General features: G+C 36.1%; 1 protein-coding gene across 11 annotated transcripts in view; it reads left to right on the top strand.

Annotated features, from left to right (window-relative positions):
* Positions 1-27: 27 nt before the first annotated feature.
* The window catches only part of FUBP1 (far upstream element binding protein 1), a 36,192-nt gene continuing 10,684 nt past the window's right edge, over positions 28-25,535 (top strand). The window contains exons 1-23 of one of the 11 annotated variants that reach the window (XR_004080858.2): positions 51-249; positions 1,465-1,555; positions 2,526-2,588; positions 3,461-3,499; positions 3,855-3,894; positions 4,771-4,820; positions 4,913-4,984; positions 5,255-5,312; positions 6,807-6,969; positions 7,065-7,163; positions 7,248-7,349; positions 8,012-8,114; positions 8,199-8,299; positions 8,804-8,945; positions 10,094-10,254; positions 11,063-11,217; positions 11,306-11,385; positions 14,101-14,229; positions 14,789-14,863; positions 19,869-20,014; positions 20,433-21,706; positions 22,575-22,622; positions 23,567-25,193. Coding sequence is in view for 7 of the 11 variants with exons in the window: in XM_031050745.2 (XP_030906605.1) it covers positions 136-249; positions 1,465-1,555; positions 2,526-2,588; positions 3,461-3,499; positions 3,855-3,894; positions 4,771-4,820; positions 4,913-4,984; positions 5,255-5,312; positions 6,807-6,969; positions 7,065-7,163; positions 7,248-7,349; positions 8,012-8,114; positions 8,199-8,299; positions 8,804-8,945; positions 10,094-10,254; positions 11,063-11,217; positions 11,306-11,385; positions 14,101-14,229; positions 14,789-14,863; positions 19,869-20,014; positions 22,575-22,637 (2,046 nt within the window). In the remaining 4 variants the exon portion in view is untranslated. Of the gene's footprint in view, positions 250-1,464; positions 1,556-2,525; positions 2,589-3,460; positions 3,500-3,854; positions 3,895-4,770; positions 4,821-4,912; positions 4,985-5,254; positions 5,313-6,806; positions 6,970-7,064; positions 7,164-7,247; positions 7,350-8,011; positions 8,115-8,198; positions 8,300-8,803; positions 8,946-10,093; positions 10,255-11,062; positions 11,218-11,305; positions 11,386-14,100; positions 14,230-14,788; positions 14,864-19,868; positions 20,015-20,432; positions 25,205-25,535 lie in introns of those variants that run through there. The other 10 variants (XR_004080855.2, XR_004080857.2, XM_031050746.2 and 7 more) reach the window with 10 other exon arrangements.

Here is a 25,535-nt window from a genome sequence, read left to right as displayed (position 1 = left end):
TTAAACAAGTTCTCCCCCCCCGCTCCCCCCCCCGAGCACGATGCCGCGGAGGAATGTGAAAGGCCCGCGCCCGCCGCCATTTTCTTTCTTTCTTGGCAAGCAGCGAGCGGGGCAGGAAGCGGTAGCCGAGCGAGTATGGCCGACTATTCTACAGTGCCTCCGCCTGCTTCAGGCGCGCCCGGGGGAGGCGGCGGTGGAGGTGGAGGAGTGAACGATGCCTTTAAAGATGCACTGCAGAGAGCTAGGCAGGTGTGTGTGTGTAACTCGGCTCTACCAGATCAATGGGCCCCCGCGGCCCGGAGGCAGCCGCTGGGCAGGCCGCGGCGCCTCAGCCGCGGGAGGAGTTAGCGGGCTGTGCGCTGGGGACACTTGCGGAGCGGGGTTTCTCCGCCGATATGTATTTGCGATGTGGAGAGGGGGGGGCTTTGTCCCGTCTCGTCCCGTCGCCCCCCTCCACGTACGCCGCGATGAGCGCCCGCGCCGTCCTCCCGCCCTCAGGGACTGAAAAGCCTTTTCAGTCAGTCCCTGGTTGCCACCACTCCGCCATTGCCCGCTCGCGGACTGGGTGCTTGCAGTATCTCGGACCGAAGAGATCAGTGCCTTCGCGGAGCGGCAGGGTGAGGGATGCGGCGCGTTGTGGTCCCTGCTGCAGGCGGGGAGGCGAAATCTCAGCTGGCGGCGCGGCGACTTATCGGGCTCCCGGCGCCGTGCTGGGCCTCGTGGGTGGCTGACGGGCAGCGGGACGGAAGGCGGTTCCTCCCGCGGCCAGCATTGTGTTCCCCGGGGCGCCCTCGGTGCCCGCTAACCTGCTCAAACCGGTTGGGAAGGGCTGCGGCCTGCGGAGTGAAGGCGGCTAGGGCCGTCTTGTAGGAAGTTCTTTATCCCGGAGTTCAGTTTGTAGGTTTTGCACCACAGGCGATGGTTTCATGATTTCTCGGGTAAAATTCTCACCTTGTTTGGTAATAAGTGGTCGCGGTTTTGGCAGTAGTTGAAGGGCCAGTGTTATCGGGACTGCTGATGTTTGGAGTAGTTTTAGCTGTGGGTTTGATTAGTTTTTTTTCCAGGAACAATGAGTAGAAAAGGGAAAAAAAGTTTCTACTATTTGAAAGGTAGTTGGTTTTGAGATTCATAGAATAGTTAGGAAACAACCTTAAGATCACCTAGTTCTATCCCCCTGCCATGGGGGTTTTTTGCTTTGGTTTTGTTTTTTTTTTCTTTCTTCCCTAACCGGTGAGGAAAATGTAGGAAGGTTTCCTGTTGAAGGGAAGTCTCGTTGAAGATACTATGAAATATAATTTATGTGAGCAAAACTGTTCCTGACACCAGACTTGTGCTTATTTTGAATCATTTTAGTGTGCATTGTATAAATTGCTCAAAATCTTTTGGAAGACCTGGAATAAATGAGGGCATGTTGATAGATTTTTAGGGTTTTTTCCCCCCTCAAAACACCTGCCTTTTGTTTAGATTGCAGCAAAAATTGGAGGAGATGCTGGCACATCAATGAATTCAAACGACTACGGTTATGGAGGACAAAAAAGACCTCTTGAGGATGGAGGTATGGGCTTACTACTGCTGGATTTGGCTATTCAGTATGGCTATGATGCTAGAAAAATTGTAGGTGGTGTTTTTGTTTGTGGGTTGTTTGTTTGTTTTCCCATAGCGCAGCATAAAAACATCTTGTTTCCTTTGTAGATCATTACATGCTTTTTCATTTTCGGTTTAATGGGGAAATAGTTTTAAACCATCATGCTGTAACCTGAAATGAATGTAACCCTGTTATAAAATATTCTTAACGTGGTTTAAACATTGTGAAGAGAAAAGCATATGCTGGGGATGGAGAGCAGATAAACATGTGGCTGAGAAGCTCACACAGATATATCATTTAAGTCTTTTGTAGTGTGTAGGGCTGATTACAGTTTGTAAATTACCATTGGAGTAAGAAGTGCTCACTCTTCTACTTGTATTGTTTCATATACTTTATTGTTGCAGTTTCAAATAAAACTGTTAATGCATTTCATTGTAAAAGCATAGGACTTTAAAAAAATACAGGAAAGTGTATTTTCTATCTTGCATAAACTTTTGCTTAGTTTTAACATTTACACCTATAGCATGTGTGAACCCTGATAAGATCATTATTAAATCTTTTTGCAGTGTTTTGGATTTCTTTATACAGCAGTAAAATTTTCCCTTGAAATGTGTGTGTGGTCTTCTGTCTCTTACTAAGCAGTCAGTTTGAACTTAACAGGGTTTGGTACAATTAATATACACACAGAATCCTGGCTAAATTGTGGAAAGGAATCTCTGAACTTGTTGCAGTGTTCTCCTAGGTCTCACAAAAGAGCAATGACTTTTTTCCTTTAAGAGGATTGAAACTCAGTCTACAGAATGTAACTAGGGCTTAATATCAGGAGTTCTTGTTTAATGAAGTTTTTTTTTCTATTAACAGTGAGATTCTCAATATACAAAAATGAGCTAATGATGCTTCAGATGATATATGTAATGTATTCTTTTTATTTTATGTGTAGATGGCTCTTGGACAAGTCCGAGCAGTACAACACACTGGGAGGGAATGCCCTCTCCTTTTAAAGGCAGGAATTTTTATTTATTACCTGTGTTTAGTATGTAAACATGACATAAACTAGTGGATCTTTCTGGATTGACACAAATATTTCTTGGAATATGTGTCTAGAGTTTTTGCCACACATAAATTATAATGGTTCATATAACCTTTATTTTGGGGTGGGAGAGGAGCATCCAAAGTCTTATCTTTTCAGGTAGAGGTTAATTATGCCTTTCATTCCTTTACTGTACAGAAAGGATTTGGATGGTGATGATGTAGTTGCTTTGAATCTGCTTTTTTTTTTTGAAGTTTTATGCTATGAAATGCTTGATATTTGGATAGGAATTTCATATTGACATTCAGATTGAGATTGCATTGCCATGGGATACTGTTGTATTTTCCGATGTTTGATATAGATTTGTGATCATTGTCAGAGATTTTTGTGGGTTTGTTTTTTTTTTTCTCCTTTAAATCATTGTTGATTTTTGTATGGGTTTGAGTTATTTTTTCTCCTTTTTTTTTTTTTAACTATAGAAGCATCATTAGCTTGAGCAACCAACAGCTAAACTTTGTTCCTTGTCTTAGTTAACTAAGTTTCAGTGACTGGGTATCTATGAGCAATCTACAGTGTGTTCTGAAAACTGCCTTTTGTTAAACTACTTGAGTAGATACATGGAAAAATCTAACATCTTTTCAGCTATACTAACCAAGTGCTGAGTGTTCGTGAGATTCTTTCTTCTATTCAGATGATCAACTCCCTGAAATTGGAGGAAAAAAATGGAAGGGAAAAAAAATGAAAGGGGGACTAAAACAGTGGAAAGTTACGATTCACACTAAAAGGTGTAAACACTTGTTGAATTTTTTAGCAAAAAAAAATTCAAAAACGTCTTAATTTTTCAGATCAACCAGATGCTAAGAAAGTTGCTCCTCAGAATGACTGTAAGTAATTTTTATTTGGGGGGGGGAGGGGGAAAGGCAGAATAAATGACTGTAACATTGTCAAAACAAGAATCTGAAATGATGTTCTGGTAGGTGATGCTTAAATCAATAATACCAAATGTGTGGCTGGGGGTTTGTGTCTTATTTTCTTGAAGCAGTGGGAGTCTGCTTTATAAAATTGACAGTGTAGTTAGCAACAGTTGAGAATGGTTTAAGCCATTTTTAAGGCTCTTGATAACACTTCTTAAAAGTCAAGTCGGACAAAAGTTGGTCCAGCTAATTTTTATTATCAAAGGGGAAGCTTAGTTGTAAATTATACAACTGGTTTGAATTTAATTTTAATATTTGTTTATAGCTTTTGGAAATCAGCTACCACCAATGCATCAACAACAAAGGTAAGAGTTTATGTTACATATTACGTAGAGTTTTCCTCTTTAGTGAAAGCAGTTGCAAGAATTTTATTTTTTTTTCATTAATTTTCAAGTGGTATCAATGAGAGCTTATCTGAAAAGTAGCATAATTGCATAAAAAATTACTCTCTAGTTGTGTGATTCTTTGAAATCTAGTTTTGCAAGTCCCAAGCCAAACACTTAAAATGCATCTATATTGTTGTCTCTTTTTCTTTGCAGTCTAGGCTGTACATCAAGTTTAGTAAAAGGAAAATGCCTTGCTGGTTTTTAGTACTCAAGCATAGGTAGCATAACCTGAAATTAGAAAAAAATCTGAAGGGAAAGGGGTTGACACTATCCCTTAAACAAAAAGGAAAGCAGTGGAATTCAACAAAAAAAGAAAAAAGAGGGGGGGTTCAGACTTGACACAGTATATTTCTCAGTTACATTTGCTACAACATAGTAGTTTTCTCAAGTTTTTTCTTCCCTGAAGAACCATATCCAACTATTATTATCATGCTCTGGCTTTTGGTTTTGATATACGAGATGCTGAAATTGTGTGTTTTCAGCATACTTAGATGAATATACAGGTGAAACTTAAAATACTACATTACCTTTTTGTACCTCACATCTTTTAATAGTAAAGAGGATGAAGGAAAACTCAGATATATTCATATTATATTTGAACTATTTGTAGTCCCATTTGTTTATTGTCAGTACTGTGCTCATGTAACAACTTTCAAAGTTGATGTGAGACATGAAAGTCAGGATGATAATGCGGGCTGTAGGTTTCTTAGTTTAATGGCAGGTTATATATAGATTTAATGCCAGTTTGGTCTCTGAATGGTCAGTATCTTTTGTTTGATTTAACATTATCCATAGGTCTGTGATGACAGAAGAGTACAAAGTTCCAGATGGGATGGTTGGATTCAGTAAGTAGTATGGATGTGGTGGTGTAGTATAATGAGGAATGTTAGCAGATGCTGTTAATACAAATAAACTTTTGATATTTTCTTTCTCTAAGTAATTGGCAGAGGTGGAGAGCAGATCTCACGCATACAGCAAGAGTCTGGCTGTAAAATACAGATTGCACCTGGTAACTATTCGTGGTTTTATTCTTTATTTTGGTGGGGTTTTTTTGGTGGAAAGTTCAGAAAGCTGGTCATTGCTTCTAATTGCCTGAACCTTCATTAAAGGTGTATTTTTTTTGTGCTAATGGTAGTTGTCATGGTTTAAAGAAATGCAAAATTATTGGGATACATTAATTATTTTGTGAAATTCCAGTAGTTCGTATATTAATGTTTGATGTCACAACCTCTTTCTGATTTTACACTACTGAGAAATTTGTTCTGTTTGATGGCTGTAGATAGTGGAGGCCTGCCTGAAAGATCATGTATGCTAACTGGAACACCAGAGTCTGTTCAGTAAGTAAAATAAATTTTGTGTGTTCATATTTAACAGTACAGTACACTTAAATTTATTTTTTTATGATCAAGATGTTATGTCTAGATAGTGTGTTCATAATGCAGTATTTTTTTCTTTTTTTTTTTCTATTGAAGAGGCAGTCTGAGGAAAATCAAATGTATACATAAGATAAAAGGCCCTCATCATACTTGGGATTTTAAGACAAATATATGAAACCTCCAACTTTTCCCAGTCCAAACCTTGTAGATAATACACGGGGAAAATGTGGAAAAATTAGTAATGTGTCAGAATAGGAGTTACTCAGAGCCCAACCCATCAGAGTTCCTAAGTGGCTTTTGTGAAAATTAATGTATGCAAAAAATTATTATAAGTGGTGTCTCTAATGCCTGTCAGCAAAGTTAACTTTTGCTTTCCTGTGTTCAGGGAAGAGGATTGTAACAGTGAAAATGTTGTGTTTGATTTGCATTTTTTACTGGCACAGAAGTCATACAGCCACTTAAAGACCACCTTATCCTGGCTATGCTAAGAAAGTTCTTAAGTGTAGTAGTGTATTTGGTATCACCTCATTTATGTTAGCTGCTCCCAGTTTGGGTTTGCAGGTAATGTTTGCAGCTATGTGTTTTCCCTTGGGAAAGTAGCATGGTATTGTCATCTTATGTTGCAGCCAAGCATTCATGAAATTCATTCTTTACAGGAGTTTGGTTGGTGTTTTTTTTTCTAATTACAGTTTATTCCACTCACATATTACAGGAAAGGATTTTTAACTGATGTTAATACTGTAATCACAATTTTACTCTGATAGCAACTCCCATGTGGTGAATATATACTTTTGTTCAATATTCTGGTAATGGCTACAAGTACCTATGTGCTTGCTTTGCATGCTGAATCAAGCAGTAGCTATCAAAGTACTTGGTGTTAAACTTAGGTTTAAAGAGTGTTGGGTTTTTTTTTTCCTTTTTATAAAACTTATCCTAGACTAGATTTGCCTTAAGAATCGCTGTTGGTACATTAAAGAAAAGTTGCTGTGAAATCAGAGGTTATTCAAATTACTACTGAAATTAAGCAAAGTTAGAAAAAGTTTTCTCTGTTTTTTTTTTTTTCTTTTTAAAAATGCGCTAAAAAGGTAAACAGTAACAATTATTAATCTTCTAATTAAGACTTTAAAATATTTTAAAAGACAACGTTTCCATCTTCTGAATTATGGTTTGATCAGAGTAACCAAATTCAGGGATGATGGTGTGTTTGGTAAAAACACATTTTGTATTCTGACACTGTGTTGGTTTTAGATCTACCACGTTAATCTTGCAGTTAATTTTTTACGTTATTTTTACAGGTTTGTGGAGTTTGCCTCATATTTCTTAGTGGTAGTGATTATATTTCTTCATCAGAAACTTTGCAAATTAAGAAAACCAAAATTTCCAAGCAAGAATGGGTGTGAGCAAGAGACACTTGTAGGAGTAAGTGTATTTATAAATGTATATATTCCTTCATAGGTCAGCAAAAAGATTACTTGATCAGATAGTTGAAAAGGGAAGACCTGCACCTGGCTTTCACCATAGTGATGGACCTGGAAATGCAGTCCAAGAAATTATGATTCCAGCAAGTAAAGCAGGATTAGTTATTGGAAAAGGTGGAGAGACAATTAAACAGTTACAGGTATGTTTGTGTGTATGTATGTATCACCTTTTAGAAACGTGATACAGTCTCTAATCTAGATTTGAGTGGGTATTGACCTCTCTTTTGTGAAACAGGAGCGGGCAGGTGTCAAAATGGTTATGATTCAAGATGGTCCACAGAACACTGGTGCAGACAAGCCCCTTAGGATAACTGGAGACCCTTATAAAGTTCAGGTAAGGAGTACTTCAGAGCTTTTTTAAATCTGTTCTGATGTTGCGTAAATAAATTACCTAAACAAACTTTTGTTCTTTTTTTAGCAAGCCAAGGAAATGGTGCTGGAGTTAATTCGTGATCAAGGTGGCTTTAGAGAGGTGCGCAACGAATATGGGTCAAGAATAGGAGGAAATGAAGGGATAGACGTAAGCATGGTTGAAAAACTTGTTCACTGTATTTTGAGATGTTAACATTAAAATGTAAAGCTGGGTAATACGACTGAAAGCTTTTAACCAGATTCCAGAAGTGGTTGTGGCACGTAAGTATTACTTGTTTGTTGCAGAAATTGCAACTTTAGATGCTGTGCAGCATTCACTTTACATTACCAGCAGTTCTGAACAGTTCCAACTAGCTGGAGGTTTTCATCAAATAAGAGATAAGTTTTATAGCCAAATATATAATGTTACAGAAATTGGAGTTTGGCCTTTAAAAAAGTGTATTTAAGTCCACTTATTATGAAAGTCATATAACTGTTGATCAGAAGTGACGCTGAAAGCTTCATCTGCTAGAATCTGCATTTTAGGCATGTTAGAACTTTTGTTCTTTGATTGTGGGAAGCATAATGCCCACCTTCAAAGGAAGTGCTGCCACTATAAGAACTTGTGCATAGGCTCTCTCTTGATATTTTCATCCAATTTTTGCTAGGCTTTTGTGACTTGATATTAAAAAGAATTAAAAATCACACTTTAAAAAGTAGTATAGAGCTGGCCCTAGTTTACCAACCTAATATGCAACCCTTTAATTTTGTTAATTTGGCAGGAATATTTGCATCATCGATAGCTTGAATTTATTTTTTTTTCTCTTTAAGGTTCCAATACCACGGTTTGCTGTAGGTATTGTAATTGGAAGAAATGGAGAGATGATAAAAAAGATACAAAATGATGCTGGTGTTAGGATCCAGTTCAAGCCAGGTGCGTAATAAGTCCATAAGTTTCTGTAAATTGAGTGTAAATTTACTGGATTACATATACTGGAATAGTTCATTTTCATTCCAGATGACGGAACAACTCCGGATAGGATAGCCCAAATCACAGGGCCTCCTGACAGATGTCAGCATGCTGCAGAAATTATTACAGATCTCCTTCGAAGTGTTCAGGTTGAGTAATGCATTGTTTGCTGTTGGAAATCTCCTCCCTGACTTCCTGAAAGACATAAAAATTTAAAAAATGAGTGTATAACTAAAGAAGATAATTTAATGGTGTCATTTGAATATGCTTCAAAGTTGAGTCTGGAATATGAATGTTTTATAGTTACAGTTCTGCAAGTGTCCGGATGGCAGTACTGATCCAGACTTATGGCAGCTCTTGGTTTCACTGGTTCTAGAGCTGCTGCTTCTGTTATCTTGTATTAATAGCCTGTATACTGTTAACCTTTGGTTGTGATCAGTGTTTTTAAAGTGCTTATTGTGAGATGGCCTCACTGTTGCATTTACTGACGGCAGAAATTATGTCGATGTACATGTGAAAGTTCCTACTTGCTTCTGTATCCTTTCCTTTGTCATCTTTCATTCAAATCTATGAGTAGTGAATATTTTTTTTCTTAACAATTTGTTTGCAGTACTTTTTATAGAACATGCTAATTTGTTGCTTTTTCTTTTTAGGCTGGTAACCCTGGTGGCCCAGGACCTGGTGGTCGAGGAAGGGGTAGAGGCCAAGGCAACTGGAACATGGGCCCTCCTGGTGGATTACAGGAATTCAATTTTATTGTTCCCACTGGCAAAACTGGATTAATCATTGGCAAAGGCAATATATATTACACATATCTATATGTAGTTAAAACAACTCAGCTTTTCTGTTTGTATAGGTAGTGGTACTAGAAAGGTTTCAAGAGAAGCTTTGGGAAATAGTTTCATATGTAGTAGCGCAACACAATAATGCTAAAAAATAGCACTCATAATATCCTTTTCATATTTTCCTTACCAAAACACATACTCAGCACTTAAAAATCAAGACCCAATAAACTTACGTAACTTTTAAAAGTAAGAAGTACTGAGTTGCATTGGTAGTGTTTGATAGACTCTTAGATGATCTAATTAACTTGCATTTGATACTGTTTGAGTAGCTTAGCGTTACTGCATCTCACTCTTAAAACTACTTTTCTCATATTCTAGTGAAGATCTTTTATCATGGTATCCTGGAACAATTTCTTAGTTGTGTGTTTATTAAAGCAGTTACTTCCCAAAGAGTTTTATTTTAAAAACAATTTACTCTATGCTTCCAAATGGAACACGTGAGTTATCTCAGTCTTCAGTTTGTAATGTCGATAGGCTGACATACTTCAGTTCTTCATTTGGAAGGTTGACTTGATCTTGTTGTTGGGGTATTTTTGTTTTAAATGCAAAATGATCCCTGTTTTGGGAACTCTGTGTCTACTGATGATAGAAGTAACTTCTCAGGATCCTGTAAGAGGAGGAACTAATTTAGGGAATTTAACTTTCTGGATAAAGTGCACTGCAAAATATTTGTACTTCACCATCTGTTAAGTTTCTGGGTGTTTTTTTGTCATCTGTGCTTGCCTATTGCTTTATAGGGAGGATGGGCTTTAAGGTTGCATTTTCTTATAATTGTTGGGTATTGACTAATATTCATGTCTAATCTTCCATCTTTACATGAATGAGAAAGACATTGTAGGGGTTCTTTGCTGTTCTTTCTCAGTAACAATAGCGTGGTCTTTAAAAAATAGTTTCTTTTTACTAGTTTATTACAATGAAAGCTCTATACTAGACTGAAAAGGCACTTTTTAAAATTGCTTGGATGTTCTTGTATAGCTCATAAGAAAAGGTGCCTTTTAATTTCTTTATCTTCAGTTTCCATGCATGTGACTTTCTCTGAGTTGAATCTTGGTATTTTTGCTTTAATACATGTCATAAAAGCTGTATGTTGTATTGTAGGTGGTGAAACTATTAAAAGTATAAGCCAGCAGTCTGGTGCTAGAATAGAACTTCAAAGAAATCCTCCACCTAATGCGGATCCAAACATGAAGATGTTTACTATCCGTGGAACACCACAGCAAATAGATTATGCACGACAACTCATAGAAGAAAAGATTGGAGTGAGTATTTAACTATATTTTGGTTTACTATCATAACTAAACAGAATAGGAGGCAAGTCTCCTTTGTGGAGAATTTTCTTCCATTTCACTTCCAAATTATTTAATCAAGCAGCAAATTGATGATAGTAGTAATGGTAATCTGGTTTTGAAGTAATATAAACATAACTTGATGTTCTAAAGGAGGCAATAACTTGATATGGAGGAAACAGTGGTTTTCTTCAATGTAATACAGTGTTGGTTTTAATGTGTTCTTGAAGATATCCACTTGGTGCGTAATGAAAAAATTGGTGACTTCAAGGATACACTTGATACTATTAAAGCTACTAAGCTATATGTTTAGGTTTTCAGTCTCAGTATGTTCAGGTAGAGTTTTAATCTAAGTTTATGTATTTCAATTTGACTACAGTTTTGTGTATGCATGTAACCATATTTACTGCCTATTTTTTGTACCTGACCTTACAAACAGATTTAATTATCAAGGTTAACCAGATTCAGATGTATCAGTTTATTTTAAAACCCTGGTAGTTTTGTTTAGGTTTGTGGAAGAATCCATGTTTATTTGTAAACTCTTGGTTTCCTCAAGAAAGAATTGAAATAAATGCAACTTTTTAGTTGCTGTTACTGCCATGGCTGCTTTTAACTCCTTAACTAACCATAACCCTAATTAATCAGGAAGACCGATTTCCCTGGGGAAATGGTTTTATTTAAAAGCCATCAGACCTCTTAAATTATACTCTTAAAGTGTTCAAGTTTATCATAAACTGCTGAAAAACTTCTTGTTTTCATCTGTGTGCTACTCTTGTTATAGGGTCCAGTAAATCCATTGGGTCCACCTGTTCCACATGGACCCCATGGTGTTGTTCCTGGCCCACATGGACCTCCTGGGCCACCAGGTCCTGGTGCTCCCATGGGACCATATAACCCAGCTCCTTACAATCCAGGGCCTCCAGGCCCTGCACCTCAGTAAGTACTGCTTCTGCTATCTTACTTTTATTATAGGGTGATGCTGGAATTGGCTTTCAGTGTTTATGTGTGACTTGATCTTTTGTAGTGGTCCTCCAGCTCCATATGCTCCACAAGGATGGGGAAATGCTTACCCACACTGGCAGCCACCAAACCCACCGGATCCAGGTAAAAAATGTCAGTTACGCTGTAGCATGGATATACTAAAGTATATACATTTTGTCCTTACGTGTATGTACATTTCATCGTTCATTTGTGTTAAACTGGTAAATCTGAAAAAGCTCCTATTCTTCAGGCTCTTTGCCAATTGTTAGTTTATGTATGTTTTACAGTCCACATGTTGCTTGTGAGACATTGAAATTTAGTTGTTGAAGTTGGAATGTGCTTCTTCACTAAACATTAAGTTCTTTAATGAGGATGTTTTCTTTACTGGTCAATGACTTCCTATTTTGTTTTAAGCAGTGCTCTTTAGTCTCACTGATCCCGACTTTGCATAATTAACACTGTATTATATCTTTCTAGTTTTTGTTGAGCTATATGAGGTTTGTGAGTCTGATACAAATTTATTCTGTTCAGTCCCTTTTGAGGGATAAAATTTGTGTTACTACAGTAATACTAGTTAGGATTGTGTATTTTAAGCTTTTGCTTACAATAGTTTTGTGTTTTCTTCTGAAACCCATCTTTGTAGAATCTGTTTCTTGTATTCTGTTTATCTTTACCAAGACTGGGAGGTTTGATGTAATTACAACTTCCCGAAGTTGTAGTGTCCTGCTTTTCTTTAAGTTACATCCTTTGGTTGGACTAGAACGTATGGGGAAACGGAACTGCAGTCAAGGAAGGCATGGTAAGGCTAGATGCTTGAGTCACTTGTACCTCATTTGTTTGAGGTAGAGCTTGGTCTTCATCACTTCAGCCAGAAGATGTCAATTTTATTTTTGCTATAAATTGAATAAATATTTCTGATAGTTGTTGATACTGACACAAGTTCCATAGGTAAGAAAGGGAGAGCTTTGGGGGATGTTACAATCTAGAGAGAGTTCTGTTCATATCAAAGTCTTTTATATATCATTTCTAAGCAAAGAGCCATCTCTGGTTTCAGTTCCCAGATTTTTGTAAAAGGTTGATCTGCATGCATTCAGTTTAGTATTTGAAAATGTATATGGTATTACTTAAAAGTAGAATTATTCAAAGTGACTTAAGTCTTAGCATACCAAAAGTGTCATTTAAGCCAAAACCATTCCCAAAACATTACAGCCTTTTTCGTACTGTTGTTCTTTGTTTGGGTTTTTGTTTTGCTTTTTTTTTAAATTTAGCTACATAAAGATCTGTAAAAATGGCAAATACCTTGATGTCATCTTATTGGTGATTTATAAGTGTTTTTCATATAAATTCTCCTCTTAAAAAAATCTGAGATTTTCTTCTGTGCTTTTGTTTCTTTCAACTAGCATTTATTTGGATGAGCTTTATACAGTTTTCCACTTAGTTGTTAATTTCAGTGTAACAAATGGGTTATTTTAGTGTTTTTTTCAGAGGTGCTTTCTCCAGAGCCATGCTTGCCTCTTGTCACGTGAAAGTGGAGCTAGTTACTACAGTCATATTTCTTTGGAAATTTAATGAATCCAGCTCTGTGTTCTTCTACTCTAGAGAAGTAGCTACTAAGGGGAATGAGGGAGGGAACGGAGCAATGGCTTATTTGATATTTGCAGGTAACCTTAGAACATAGTTTAAATGCATTATTGTTGGTGGAAGCAGTGCAATTAAAATAGGAAACAGTGTGTTAATATTGTTTTCTGTATGCTGGTACTAATGTGTGCTTTTTAAGTGGTTATATCTTGCTTTAATGCTAAATGAAATACTACAAGAAATGTGTTGTGGGTTTCTTCTCCCTGATGCCCTTTTTATGGGGAGTTCTTTATCTTCTATTAGTCACTGTCTTAACCTATTTTGTGTTTGGAGTGAATACACTTCTGTTCCCATTTTAGAGTGTCAGTTATGTCTCTGTCCTTAAGTGAAGTTCTTTCCTCAGTTGGCTGCATTTATTTGCAGATATTTTTATCCTTTTAAGGATACAAATAATGTTAAAGGGTGTTGTTTGTATTATAAAACACACATTCTCCAATAGTAGACTTCCGGTTTCTGTGGACTGCCAATCTGGTAATGTAATTGGTCTTTGTGATTCAATAAGAATAAGCCATTCCTAAAGGGTGTATGTGAAAAACAGAAATAAGGCTTTAGGAAACATTAGCATCATTGGCCTACCTAGATACAGTTAAAAGTAAGGGAAGCACGAAGATAGCAGCAGCAGATGTTGTACTATTTGTTATACCAAAAAGCTGTAGGCAGACCATGATGCTTTATAGCTGTGTATGGGGATTCAGGTCCTTAAATACTATGTGTTTCTGTATTTTACTGTTACCTTAAAACTGACATGCGTTGCAAATACCTAGTAAGATTTGTATTCTTCTGTTTCAGAAACATGCATTTGGCATCCCTTCTCCACCTGTGCCAGTGTCATTAGTGTGATGTTATGACGAAAGTAAAACCACTTAAATTGTTTGGTGCTAGAATGATTCATTATTGAAACCATTTAGTACCTTGCTTCTTAATGAACTTGAAAGTCTGATGCTGTTTGTCATGCTAAAAAATTAATAAATGGCATTGTAGTAGTAAGGGTTTTAGAACAATTTTCTTATCAGTCTTGTGACAGTACACTGTGTACAATACACTTGTTTGAAACGTGGAAGTTTTTACTAGAATGAAGAGATACAGGATTTATGTGGTTATTTGCTTTAGATGGATTTTTCCTTGAAGGGAAATACAAGCTCTGATGATCACATTCTATTCGTACTACTTTTTATAAATGCTTATGTTATGTTTTCATAGGTAAGCCAGGAACAGATCCCAATTCAGCAGCGTGGGCAGCTTACTATGCTCACTACTATCAGCAGCAAGCACAGCCACCACCTGCAGCCCCTCCTGGTGGACCAGCTACAACCCAAACTAATGGACAAGGTAGCTGTTAGTAAAATGGATACGTTTCTCATTTGTGGGGGTGTAGATGCCCTATTATTGTTTGTTGTCTTCATATATAGGGTAAATTTATTGCAAAGGAGTCTGTTTTCTTGTGTTTGTCTTGTAACTTACTCCAGAGAGAATTTTGCTGCTACTTGGGCTGACCTAATGTCTATGTAATGCAGTCATAAGTAAAAATGAAATGAGCCAAACCGCTGATAGTAATTTCCTTAAACAGTTGCATCATGTTAGTGGTTTTAGGACAATTACATTTATGGTGTAAGTTGTATTAGTATAATTGTTGCACCTGGATAAGGCTTACCACTTAAATTTTAGGTAGTACTTTGTACTGTGAGTGTGCATTTCCTGAATTTTGAAAACATGCTGAATGTTTTAAACATTTCTTTGTTTCTTCAGTGTCTTTTACAAATAGTTCAAAAGTGTCAGATTTGGGCTGTGTTATTTGGGATTGTTACTGGAAATGTCATGATTTGTAAAATGTTCTATGCATGAAACAAAACCTAGTAGTTTTATTTTAACTATTTTTAATGTAATTCAGGAGAGCAGCCAAATCCAGCACCAGCAGGGCAGGTTGACTATACCAAGGCCTGGGAGGAGTACTACAAAAAGATGGGTATGTGTGCAGGTATTTTCTGTTGTCGCGTGGTATAATGTTTTAGAAGACTTGCGTATCGTGTTTGATAAGAAGGGTTGCTGTTTGGTTTGTTTGGGGATTTTTATAACCACAGAAAATAAAAATGCACAATCCACATATATTGCTAAAGGCTCTGAAACCTGCAGAAAACCAGACTTAAAATTCTGTGTTGTGCCTTAAGGCATTTACTTGTATTCATGCTAGTTATCAACTTGCAAAAAATAGTTCATACCTAGAGAGATGTCTGTATTTGATCATTGGGAAACAACATCTTTTAAATACTTCAATCTGAGTATTTTAAAGTATATATTTAAAGTATCTTTCATAAGTTCTGGAGTTCATCTTTGGTATGAAGGTGTTTGATAGTTGTTTCCTAATACTCATAATGTAAATAAATTTTTTTTTTTCTTGTAACTTGTTTTCTGTGTTCTAGGTGATGAAAGCATCATAACTAGCTTTCATTTACATCATGCCCTTTTTTAATAGTGTGTGCTTTGCAGTACTTAAAATCTGTGTTTAAACGGCAGTTTATATGTTGTTGCTGGCTGTTTCAAAATACTTTGCTTGAGCTGGCTTATGAAACTGAAATGTATTTGCTTCTTAAGTTGTTTTTGTCAGAATAAGGAAAAATTAAATGGTCATGATGCATTGGCAGAAGGTTCTGTTATCTTGCAAATCATGGTAATGTCTTCCAGGTCAGTGTTTTGTCCACAGTGTTCTCCCATGGATGTTGTCGTTGATGTAGATTTGTATACTGAGGACTAGTGGGCTTGCACATGCCAGTGCTTTCTCTGGTATCTCTGTTTGACCAGACATGTAGCAGCATCTGGTTTGGATTTTTTGTCTCCTTGTTTGCATGGGAGGTTTGGTGAGTTGTCCTCTTCCAACTGCACACTCTTTTCTCATGGAATATTAAGCATTTGGAGCTAAGATTAATAGTACATTTAATTGCTCTTCCCAGCCTTCTATCAGGTTGATGTCAGATTATTTGTGAAGACATAACTACCTTTATTCTTCTTTATTTTGGCACAGCAAAAGTGGTGGATTGAAACATAAAATATGTAAAGATGGTATACTTGGAGAATTGTGTGTTGGACTAAGAAAACTGCAGTAGAACTCCCAGACACATGATTTTTTAAGATGTGATAGGCCTTTTTCTCTTTTTTTTTCCCATTTTAGTGTTAGTTCATCTCACATTTTTCAATGCAAAGTTCTGAGGGTTTTTTTCTGCTTTTTTAAGAATGATGTAATTTGTTGGCAAGGGCTCTGCCATCTTTCTAATTTCCTGTCTCTGGAAAGCAAAGTGAGTTGCACTAGTCCTGCGTTTGCTTGGCCTAAATAGCTAGTTATAAGGTGTTGGGATAAAGTTTCTGGGAGCAAGTCCAAAGAGGAGTGTGAACCCAAAAAAGACGTTGAGAGATGTTAATAATAGCTCTTCAAATGCAAAATTATAAAAATACCTAAGTCAGTAATCAAGTAAGAGGAAAAACAGAAATGCAGTTTTGATTGACTTTTTCCCTTTCTAGTTCAGATTGAGTTCTTTCTTGAAGGTCTCTTGATGTCTGGACCCATTTAACTTGACTCTATAAATCATGAGCTCGAGTGTGTAAATCATGACGTAATGGTAGTGAGGCACTGGAATGAGTTGTCCAGAGAAGTGGTGGATGCCCCATCTCTGGCAGTGTTCAAGGCCAGGTTGAATGGGGTTTTGAGCAACCCGGCCCAGTGGAAGGTGTCCTTGCCTGTGACAGGGGGTTTGATCTTTAAGGTACTTTCCATCCCAAAAGTATTAGGAGAACTTTTTGATTCATCATCATGTTGAAAATCTTCATATGGAAGATAACATTTCTCTTAAGATCCACCTAGAAAGAACTGACCAAGTGAGGTTGAAGGGCAGGTATTCACCCAGAATTGAATTAGTGCTAACTGGTGGTTTTCCCTACCTCCTTAATAGCATTAAGTAATACAAAATCTGATGGAACAGGAAGGCTGGCTGTCAGCGAGTTTGTGTGGTCTGCAGGCTCTGAGATGAAGCTCTACTGTTTGTGCTTCCTCCTGTACTTACTGTAATGCTTTTGTCCCCATAAAGTTTTGTCCCTATTAATATAAAAGGGGGAAGGTAAGAATTACAACTCATTCACTGACTTTTCTTTCATATTTTTCACAGCACAGATAATAACACAAGCAGCTGTTATGGGGAGCTGAACTAAAACTTGGAACATGCTGCACCCAAGCAGTTTTAGTTTTGCTGCTGAAGAAAACTTTTCATAGTGCATGTGGCAAGCTTATGAGGGTGATAGTACTGAGCTGGATCTCATCCTGCAGTTGGTCCTCAGGATTTTCTCATGTTTAAGTATTGAGCAAGTTGTAAACTAAAGCACCTCTGAATATTACCATTAAAACCATTATACTGGTTCCAGAGTGGCTTCCTACTGGTACAGTATGACTTGGCTGTTGACAGAAACCACTTTCCAGTTTTTTACAGTATACAAAACAGTGACTAGAAAATAACCTGTTTCCCAACTCAAAAATACAGTGGTAAGATCTGTCTCCTTTTTCAGATTGATATTTTGGTCCTAGACTTGCTGAGTAGCAGAGACAATTAAAAATAAAACTGAAAGCTAGTAAACATACTCATGTACACTGCTAGGTTGCTGTACATGAATCTTGAAGGTGATGCATACCATCTATTTGCTTGGTACACTACTTGACAAATTCTGAAAATTTTGGTTGTAATTTCGCTTGAGTATTACCAGGTAACAGAACAGTTTGGCTTTTGAAGATACAATAGATGCTGTTATCTTGAGTCAGAGACATAGTATTTTTAGTTTTCCTTGAGAGCTGAAATAGATTTGCAAAACTGGGCCCTAAAAATCTCCCAAGGATAACAGCTCCCTTGAAACATGAAGTTGTATTCTAGTAAATGATCGATGTGTCACTATAGCAGTTCATATAGTTATCATTTAAAGCCATTCTGATGTATTGTGGCCTTGATTTATAATGGAGGAATTCCATAATAAAACAGTGGAATTGTTCTTTTATGATTCCTCAGCATTGTAGCAGGAAAAAGAACAAAGAAAATTTACTCTTTATTGAAATTACCCCTTGATGATTTGAGTAGTGGAAACCATGTAGAAACATCAGCATTTTGTTTCTCAGCCTTACTTAATGAGGAGGTACTCTGTTTCTTGTGTTTCTTTCATGTGTAGTACATCAGTCTTGTTAGTTGGTATTCCAGTTGTATCTGGATATTAATGAACAATTACTCTTTCAGTGTAATTCTGTACACTGAAAGGAAGTTCTGACTAAACAGCTGAACTCCATGAGTAATTTCAGAATTACTTGCAGTACTTAGTAGGGGAATGATGCAGCGAAAATATTTTGAATCATTATTAACCTGTTTCAGAAGAGAAGTCCAGTTTGACATTTTTGAGTAGACGTCAGACTTCTTATATTTGGTTTGTTACTCGAATTTCAGTACTGCCTTCTTGAATGTCAGAATATTCTTTGGTCATAATACACACAAAAATGCGTTAGCACATTCAGCTGTGCTGACAGTTATGACATAGCTAAATCATTTTTAAGTAGAATTATTACCTCAAGTTAATAGTGTGACCTGGGATAATTTGTAACCATATTAAAATCATTCTGGTTAAAATAATTGTTCAAAAAGTATAAATTATAAGTGTGGTAAACAGTAAAATGTTATTTCAGCTCTTAAAATTTAAAGAAGCTATTTGCTTTACTGTATAACCTCAGAAGTGATGGAGAGGGTTTTTTAATATATCTACAGTGTAAGTGGGAAAACTGTTAAGTTGTATAGACAGTTGGAAAATGGAAGAGTTGCCAACTGTTCCCGTTCTCTGGTCACAGTGTTTTTGAGAGGATTGAAAAAATACACATGTATGTAAGAGAGTGCAGATACCTACTGTTCTTCATGTGAATTTTATGTGTAAAAGTATTTTATAAAAAAAAAAATCAACCTTCTGTCTGATATCATAGAAAACAGTTCATTGAAACCTTTGATACATGTTCCCCAGAATTAGTGGTCTTCTGTCCAAATAAAAGATGAGTTGGGTTCAGGTAGGATTGAAAACTTTCAGCCGTCATTGTGTGGAAGCTTTTTCATGATAGCAGGATAAAAGATAAGGGGCACATGGAACTGTACAGGTTGCAGGCTTACATTTTTTCTTGACGTAGTGTCATTGGAAGCTGTGGTTGGTTTTGTAGTGTTTTTTAGGTTTTTATAATATTTTTTTTAGTATTCTAGAAGAAACTTGTGTAAAAGGTGGGGTTTCTGACTGTAAAACTTCAATTTGGAAAAAACCCTTTGAGAATGTAAATACAGAAATGTCATATCACAGTAGTAATAGTTGGTTTTAAAGCTTTAAAGCTGCAAGTTGTATTTGTTGGAGGGACTGGTAGTTCTCAGCTGTCAGTCTGGGAAAGTGACATGTGTACCTGCTATTTCTAGAGGTTAGAAGGAGAAGTTTCAGGACGGTATTTTTTGGTAGAGTAAATGTTTACAAAAACAAATGCTCTCTTTGAAAAATGTAATCTTCAGTAACCTAGCAGTTGCATTAAGGAGGCCACACTTGGGGTCATGAATTGGGGTATGGTATCTTGTGAATTTAATAATACATTCTGTACAATAAAATAAAGTCAGTCTAGATGAATTATAGAAAGTAATCATGCCTGTTGATCTATATTTTAATTTCATTGATCTGTATTTTAATTTTATTGCTGCTGGTTGTTCAGGTCAGTTTAAGTCGGCAAAGATTTCTGCTCTGGAACACCAGCCAAGAGGTGGAAAAAATTGTCCTCAAAGTCATTGCATTAGAATAATAGGATGAGTGGTTAGGTGGAAAAAAAAGCTGAGGAGGAATATTTCAAGAAGCTAGGTGATGTTTGCTAGGCAATGAGACTTCGGAATTTTCTCATTTCTATTGCAACAACCAAGCTGTATTATTTTAATTACTTGTAGGTCAAGCAGTTCCTGCCCCTGCGGGGGCTCCGCCAGGTGGTCAGCCGGATTATAGTGCAGCGTGGGCTGAGTACTACAGGCAACAGGCAGCATATTACGCCCAGACAAGTCCACAGGGAATGCCACAACATCCTCCAGCACCACAGGTATAAAGTTTAAGTGGGTTTTTTTTGGCTGGCTTCTGTTTCAGTGGTTATATATTTTTGCATGTCTCCTGCTTTGTTATCTTTGGAGTATGCATCTTTTTTTCTAGCGAAGTAACTATCAGAATAATTAATAGATTACTTTGTTTATCTGAGTACTCAAATTCTGTATCTATCCATGTATTTGGTGATTGTGTTTTGGGGTTTGTTTTTTTGGTTGTGTTTTGGTTTTTGTTGGTTTTTCTTTTGTTGTTTTTTTAAGAAAAACTTTTTCCTCCCAGGGTTTTGAAAACCATGCAAGAAGCCACCACCATTTACATTAACCAATTTTTCTTTCTTAAAGGCTTCACTCCTGAGTTAGCTCGATTTAAAGGATTTTCTTTAACTTTTTGTGTATCTCTTATGTATCTCTTCTGCACAGGGCCAATAATAAGAAGTGGACAATACAGTATTTGCTTCATTGTGTGGGGGAAAAAACCTTTGTTAAATGTATGGATGCAGACGCCTTGATGAAGATCTTAATTTTGTTTGGTTAAAAAAAATAGTGTTTTTGAAAATGTACAAAATATCTATCACTACTGATAGGAGGTAATATTTCTGTGTAGAAATGAAAAATGGTTTGTTTTTTAGTATTAGTGTAGATGTACACATTCCAGCAAATGTATTTGCAATTATGTGGTCAATGCTTTGTGATATAAATGTACTTTTTCAATGTATACTTTATCACTTTTAAAATGCCTGTTTTGTGCTTTACAATAAATAATATGAAACCTCCTGTGTCGGTAAGTTGGATATGTGGGTATATAAAGAATTACAGGATTGTTTTGCAATGCTGAATCAAGGTACCTGTACACAAATGAGCTTATTTTTTCCCCAACCCATGAAACCTTGTTGAGTTTAAAAACTTGTCGTTGACATGTTTTTCCCGTCTTGCAGAATAGTTGTAGGTGGAGGATCTCTTTCATTCATTGTATTTGCTGCCTAGCACCAGTAATCTTGATACGTTAATTTTCTTTCTATTTGAGTAAAACTGCATGTGTTTAAGACAGCGATTTTTTTTTCTTTTTGGGGCATACTTCCATTGCATTAACAGTGAAATTTCCTTTTATACATGACCACTGTTTCAGACCTGTGCAGCTGCTATAACGTAATTTTTGTTCTTAATGGAATACTTCAAAACTGTGCCTGCATAACTATTTAATGGATTTTTTCAGACTAGTTGTGAAAGTTATTTTAAGTGTAATGTGCTTAAGCCTTCAGTTTAAAGTAGTCCACTTCAAAATTCAGTGTAGAAAAGTCAATGTGGTATGCATAGTAGTTACAAAAATTGCATCTGTCCTTAAAACGCTGTTTTGTTTGAGTTATGGGGAGTGGTTGACAACTTCCTACAGAGCAAATAACTTGGTTTTGTAAATACTCAAGCATTTGAATCAACTGAATATTTTTATATATATACTTGAAACTTCTTATTGCTCTAATGCTCATACTAAAAATCTGATTCTCTTGAAATCTTATGTTTGCTCTTTGCATATTTATTGGCTCTTTGCATATATTAGACTACATGCAATACAGTCTGTCTTGCCATTGTCTGTTGAAGTGCAGGTTTGATCCAGCCAGTATAGAACTAGCTCTATAGGGGTGAGAAGGACTGTGCTGTGTATCATCCTTGATTGTTCCTTCAAGGAGCATTGCACTGTAAGTACATCAGAATGACAAATTGATGAACTGCAACAGTATCTTTTTGTCAATGTTCCACATAATGAAAATGCCATACATGTGTAACTATTATGTTGGAATACAGTGCTGATATCTTAGGAAACCATAATTACTTCTTAATTCAGAAACATAGGTTTGTGTATATATATGCACATACACATAATATGAGCTTTTGGGTAAGTATTTCTGAACCGTTCAGCAATAGCTAAAGAAAATTGTGTTTCTTTGTATCTGAGTAATAGTTTTTTTTTATTAGTACTCCTGAGACAGGTGTATTGTTCAGTGTTTTAAAGTATGCATATCGTAACATTCAAGTCTTTGGAACCAGTTGTTAGACAGAAGTTCTCTTTGCCTTCAGCTAGTTGGCAGATTCATAGTGATGTAGGTATGTTTTAAATAATTCTAGAACTGTTAAATTGCTTTATCTTTTGGAACACCGTATTGTTGCTTTGAGAATAAGTTTTTTTTTTAGGGTGGCTGCACAGAAGTTAAGGCTTGAAAACTGAAGTAGTTATTCAAGTAATTAGCAATGTATGTATTGTGCTGTAGAAATAGAAGGAATTCTTTTTATCCATTTTAAAATTAGGAATTATTCTAGTAGCTTAAAAAAGGCTAGGACAGCATTTGCTATTGTTAGTGTAGGTTATGAAGTTTAATAGTTCAGATATTTTGCATGGTATTTTGTAGATAATCTTGTAGATTGGTGCATTTATTATGTACTAAACTGAGCAGAATTAAATTCACTGGATTCTTTTATCATTCACAAAATGGAGGCTGTTGATTTTGATTCATTTAAGGTATAAAATCTTTATTAATTGCAAACAGTGCAATTATTTATACTTCACAGTGCCTTCCCAGACCTTCCACCTTAGGTTCTGCTGCAAAAAAGCAACAGGTAAGCACAACCTAAGGAAGTATATAAATTAATATATTTCAGTACATTAATGTTGTCCCTGTGAGATCTTTGTGGTTGTGTATTGAAAAGCAGTCTGCTGCTTCCCCAGATGCATTGTTACTCACGGTTCCATTTCAGTGGAAAGTCTTTTTTTAAACAACTGTTTATATTTCTAGATAAATATGTAATTTTTTTCTTTATTTTTTTTAGACAAGATAGTAGATTGCATTAAACTTCATCAGAATAAGTAATTTTTGTTATTTTTCCTCAAATAGGTAATTGTTGCAATTAAAGACTCAAACCTTTAAAATATGCAGGAATTGCTTTGGTTAGAAACGTCAACAGCCTTCACGAATGTTTTTTCTAATAGGGCACTATTCCCACTTAAACTCGTGAGACCTAAATATGAAGAGTATTGCATCTTGTTGTTCTCACTGAACTTGATAACTTGTCTTAACAGTTATAGTGTGTTAGTGGAAATTTTAGATAACTTAGTTTGCTTATTCATACTTGACATGGTAGGAAATGAAATTCTGGAATTTCAGAGATTAGTATATTTTAAATGAAAAAGCATGTGCACCAATTAAATGTTAACAGCAAATAATATTTTATCTATATAGCAGTCAGTGTATCCTGTTTCTTGATACTTTTAACTGAATTGCTGTATATTTTGATAGTTAAAATGTTTGTATGTCTTACAGATGGTCTGGTATAGGTTTTTGGTTTGGGTTTTGTTGGGGTTTTTTGGTTGTTTGGGGTTGGTTTTTTGGGGTGTTTTTTGTTGGTGGTTTTGTTGGGTTTTTTTAGCTTAATGTAAAGCAGCATCTATTTGGGGTTTTTTGTTGATTATTCTGTTTCTGAAATGTGCTGCTTTTGCAAAAGTCCTGCTTATCTGTACATCAAAGAAAAATATTCAAAAATACTGCCTTCATTTTCACACACAGTGCTGAAGATGCTGCAAGCACCAAATCATAGCTCATAGAATCAGGTCCTGAGATAGTTACTACCAGTAAAGAGGAATCCTTTGAGTGTATGCCATTGGTGAGCCGATGAGCATGGACCATAGAAGGGCTCCATGTAGAAGGTAAAATTGGCAAAAACATAACAGATTTGAAATGTATCCCATACATAATGGTGTAGGGTATAATTTTTGTTCTGATCACTTTTCATTCTTTAAAGTATTATTGTTTGACCATAAATGTTCCATAATCTGTTAAGTTTTTTAAACTGTGATTTAATAATATAAACCATCTATTTTAATTTATACTCTTATAAACAGTCAAGCTTAGATATACTGAATTTTTGAACTAAAAACAGTTGTACTTCAATTTCTCAAGCCACTTAATATTTCATCTGTAGTTTGATATGTAACTTCATTTTTGGCGTGAGAAAAGGTTAGGTGTGTACCATTTGGATTTTGATACTGTGAATTTAGTGTTGGGGCAAGCCATTTACTTTTTACATTATTTTTTTTTTCTTCAACTGTTGTTCTAAAATATCTTGAACAGTCTTTCAGTTTTAAATTTAGACAGTGGGAGGAGATAAGAAAATGCCAGTTGGATGTTGCTAGTGTGTGGAAAGTGAGATGTTTTTGTGTGTAGCATTTGAGGTGTACTGACTTGTAGCTTTCTCACTGCTGAGCTTACACGGCATGCTGTTCTTGCTAAGCATAGTGTTACTTTCAAGTTTATCTCCAAGCTCATGGCTCTTGGGAGAACAGGAACAGATTATTGGAGCTGTCCTGATCCAAAAACATGACTGGCCTTCGGTAGAAATGTAATGAACTTGTCTAAAAGGTGTTTTTAAATGTTTCCTTCCTTTCCTCCCCACCCTTAAGAGTCCCACAGGTTTAGAATGCGAAGAGTACAAAAAGTTTAAAAAGGAAAACATAATGTTCAAAGTAGTAAAAGTGTTTTCGTATCCCTTTCTGTAGCCTGTACTTTAATAGGACATGAAATAAAATGTCAGGTGGATAATCGTCAGTCTAGCTTTATCGTAAGTCTTACAGTTTAAGTTGTCCAGGCAGAGAGAATCATTATTCACTTGCACAACCTCAACCTATCTTCAAGTATTTTGTCCTTTTACTAGTGGTGTTTTATGGGATGATAGAAACTGTTTCCCCCTGTTCTCTTCTAAAGTAATGTTTTAAGTTATTCCATTGCATGCTAGAAGCTTTTTATTTTGCTTATTTTTCTGGAAGAGGGGGGAGGAAAGGGAGGTCTGGGCTTTTCAAAAAGCATACAGTTGACAGGATTCCCTCTTCCCTAGTAATAGCTTATAAAACTCTTATGTATGCACAAATATTTCTTTTGCGTGCATGTGAAATGCCTTTTCGTCCTGAGAAAAGTGTTCTCTGCAGAAACTACCCGTGTGTAAAAAGAAGATTGGCTTTAAAAGGCAACTGTGATGGGAACAGTGTCTTAGGGAGATGCAGCTTGGACTGAGGTAAATTGAATGCTTTACAAAAATGTGGTTTTGAGCTTGCATTGACATTGTATGTAATATGGGTTACACGTTAACTGTATTATGGTTTTTGTATGTTTTTTTCTCAATAAATGTAAACTGATGGATAATAATAGCAATGTTTTTGTCTTTTTTATGCTCCTATTCCTGCCTCTGTTAGTTTAAGATAACAGTTTCAGAGTAAAGATTTTGGCATTAACTAGTACTTCTGTGAACAACACCCACATGAAATGAAGTAAAATATATTTATATGGCTAGTAGGATAAATATTTATTCAAAACATCATGCAGCTTATTACCCTTTTTTTTCCAAGACATTTCTGAATTTGTAACTTTTGTTGATGAAAAAGAGGAATTTTCAGTAGGTGACTGTACAAAGAGCAGTCAGCAGATTCAACCACAGGAAAAATTCTTCCTGAAACAACTGCATAAATCTATTTTTCTGCAGCTA

The sequence above is a fragment of the Melopsittacus undulatus genome, chromosome 6 (assembly GCF_012275295.1).
Source record: "Melopsittacus undulatus isolate bMelUnd1 chromosome 6, bMelUnd1.mat.Z, whole genome shotgun sequence".
NCBI lineage: Eukaryota > Metazoa > Chordata > Aves > Psittaciformes > Psittaculidae > Melopsittacus > Melopsittacus undulatus.
This window is presented reverse-complemented; position numbering and strand designations above follow the sequence as displayed.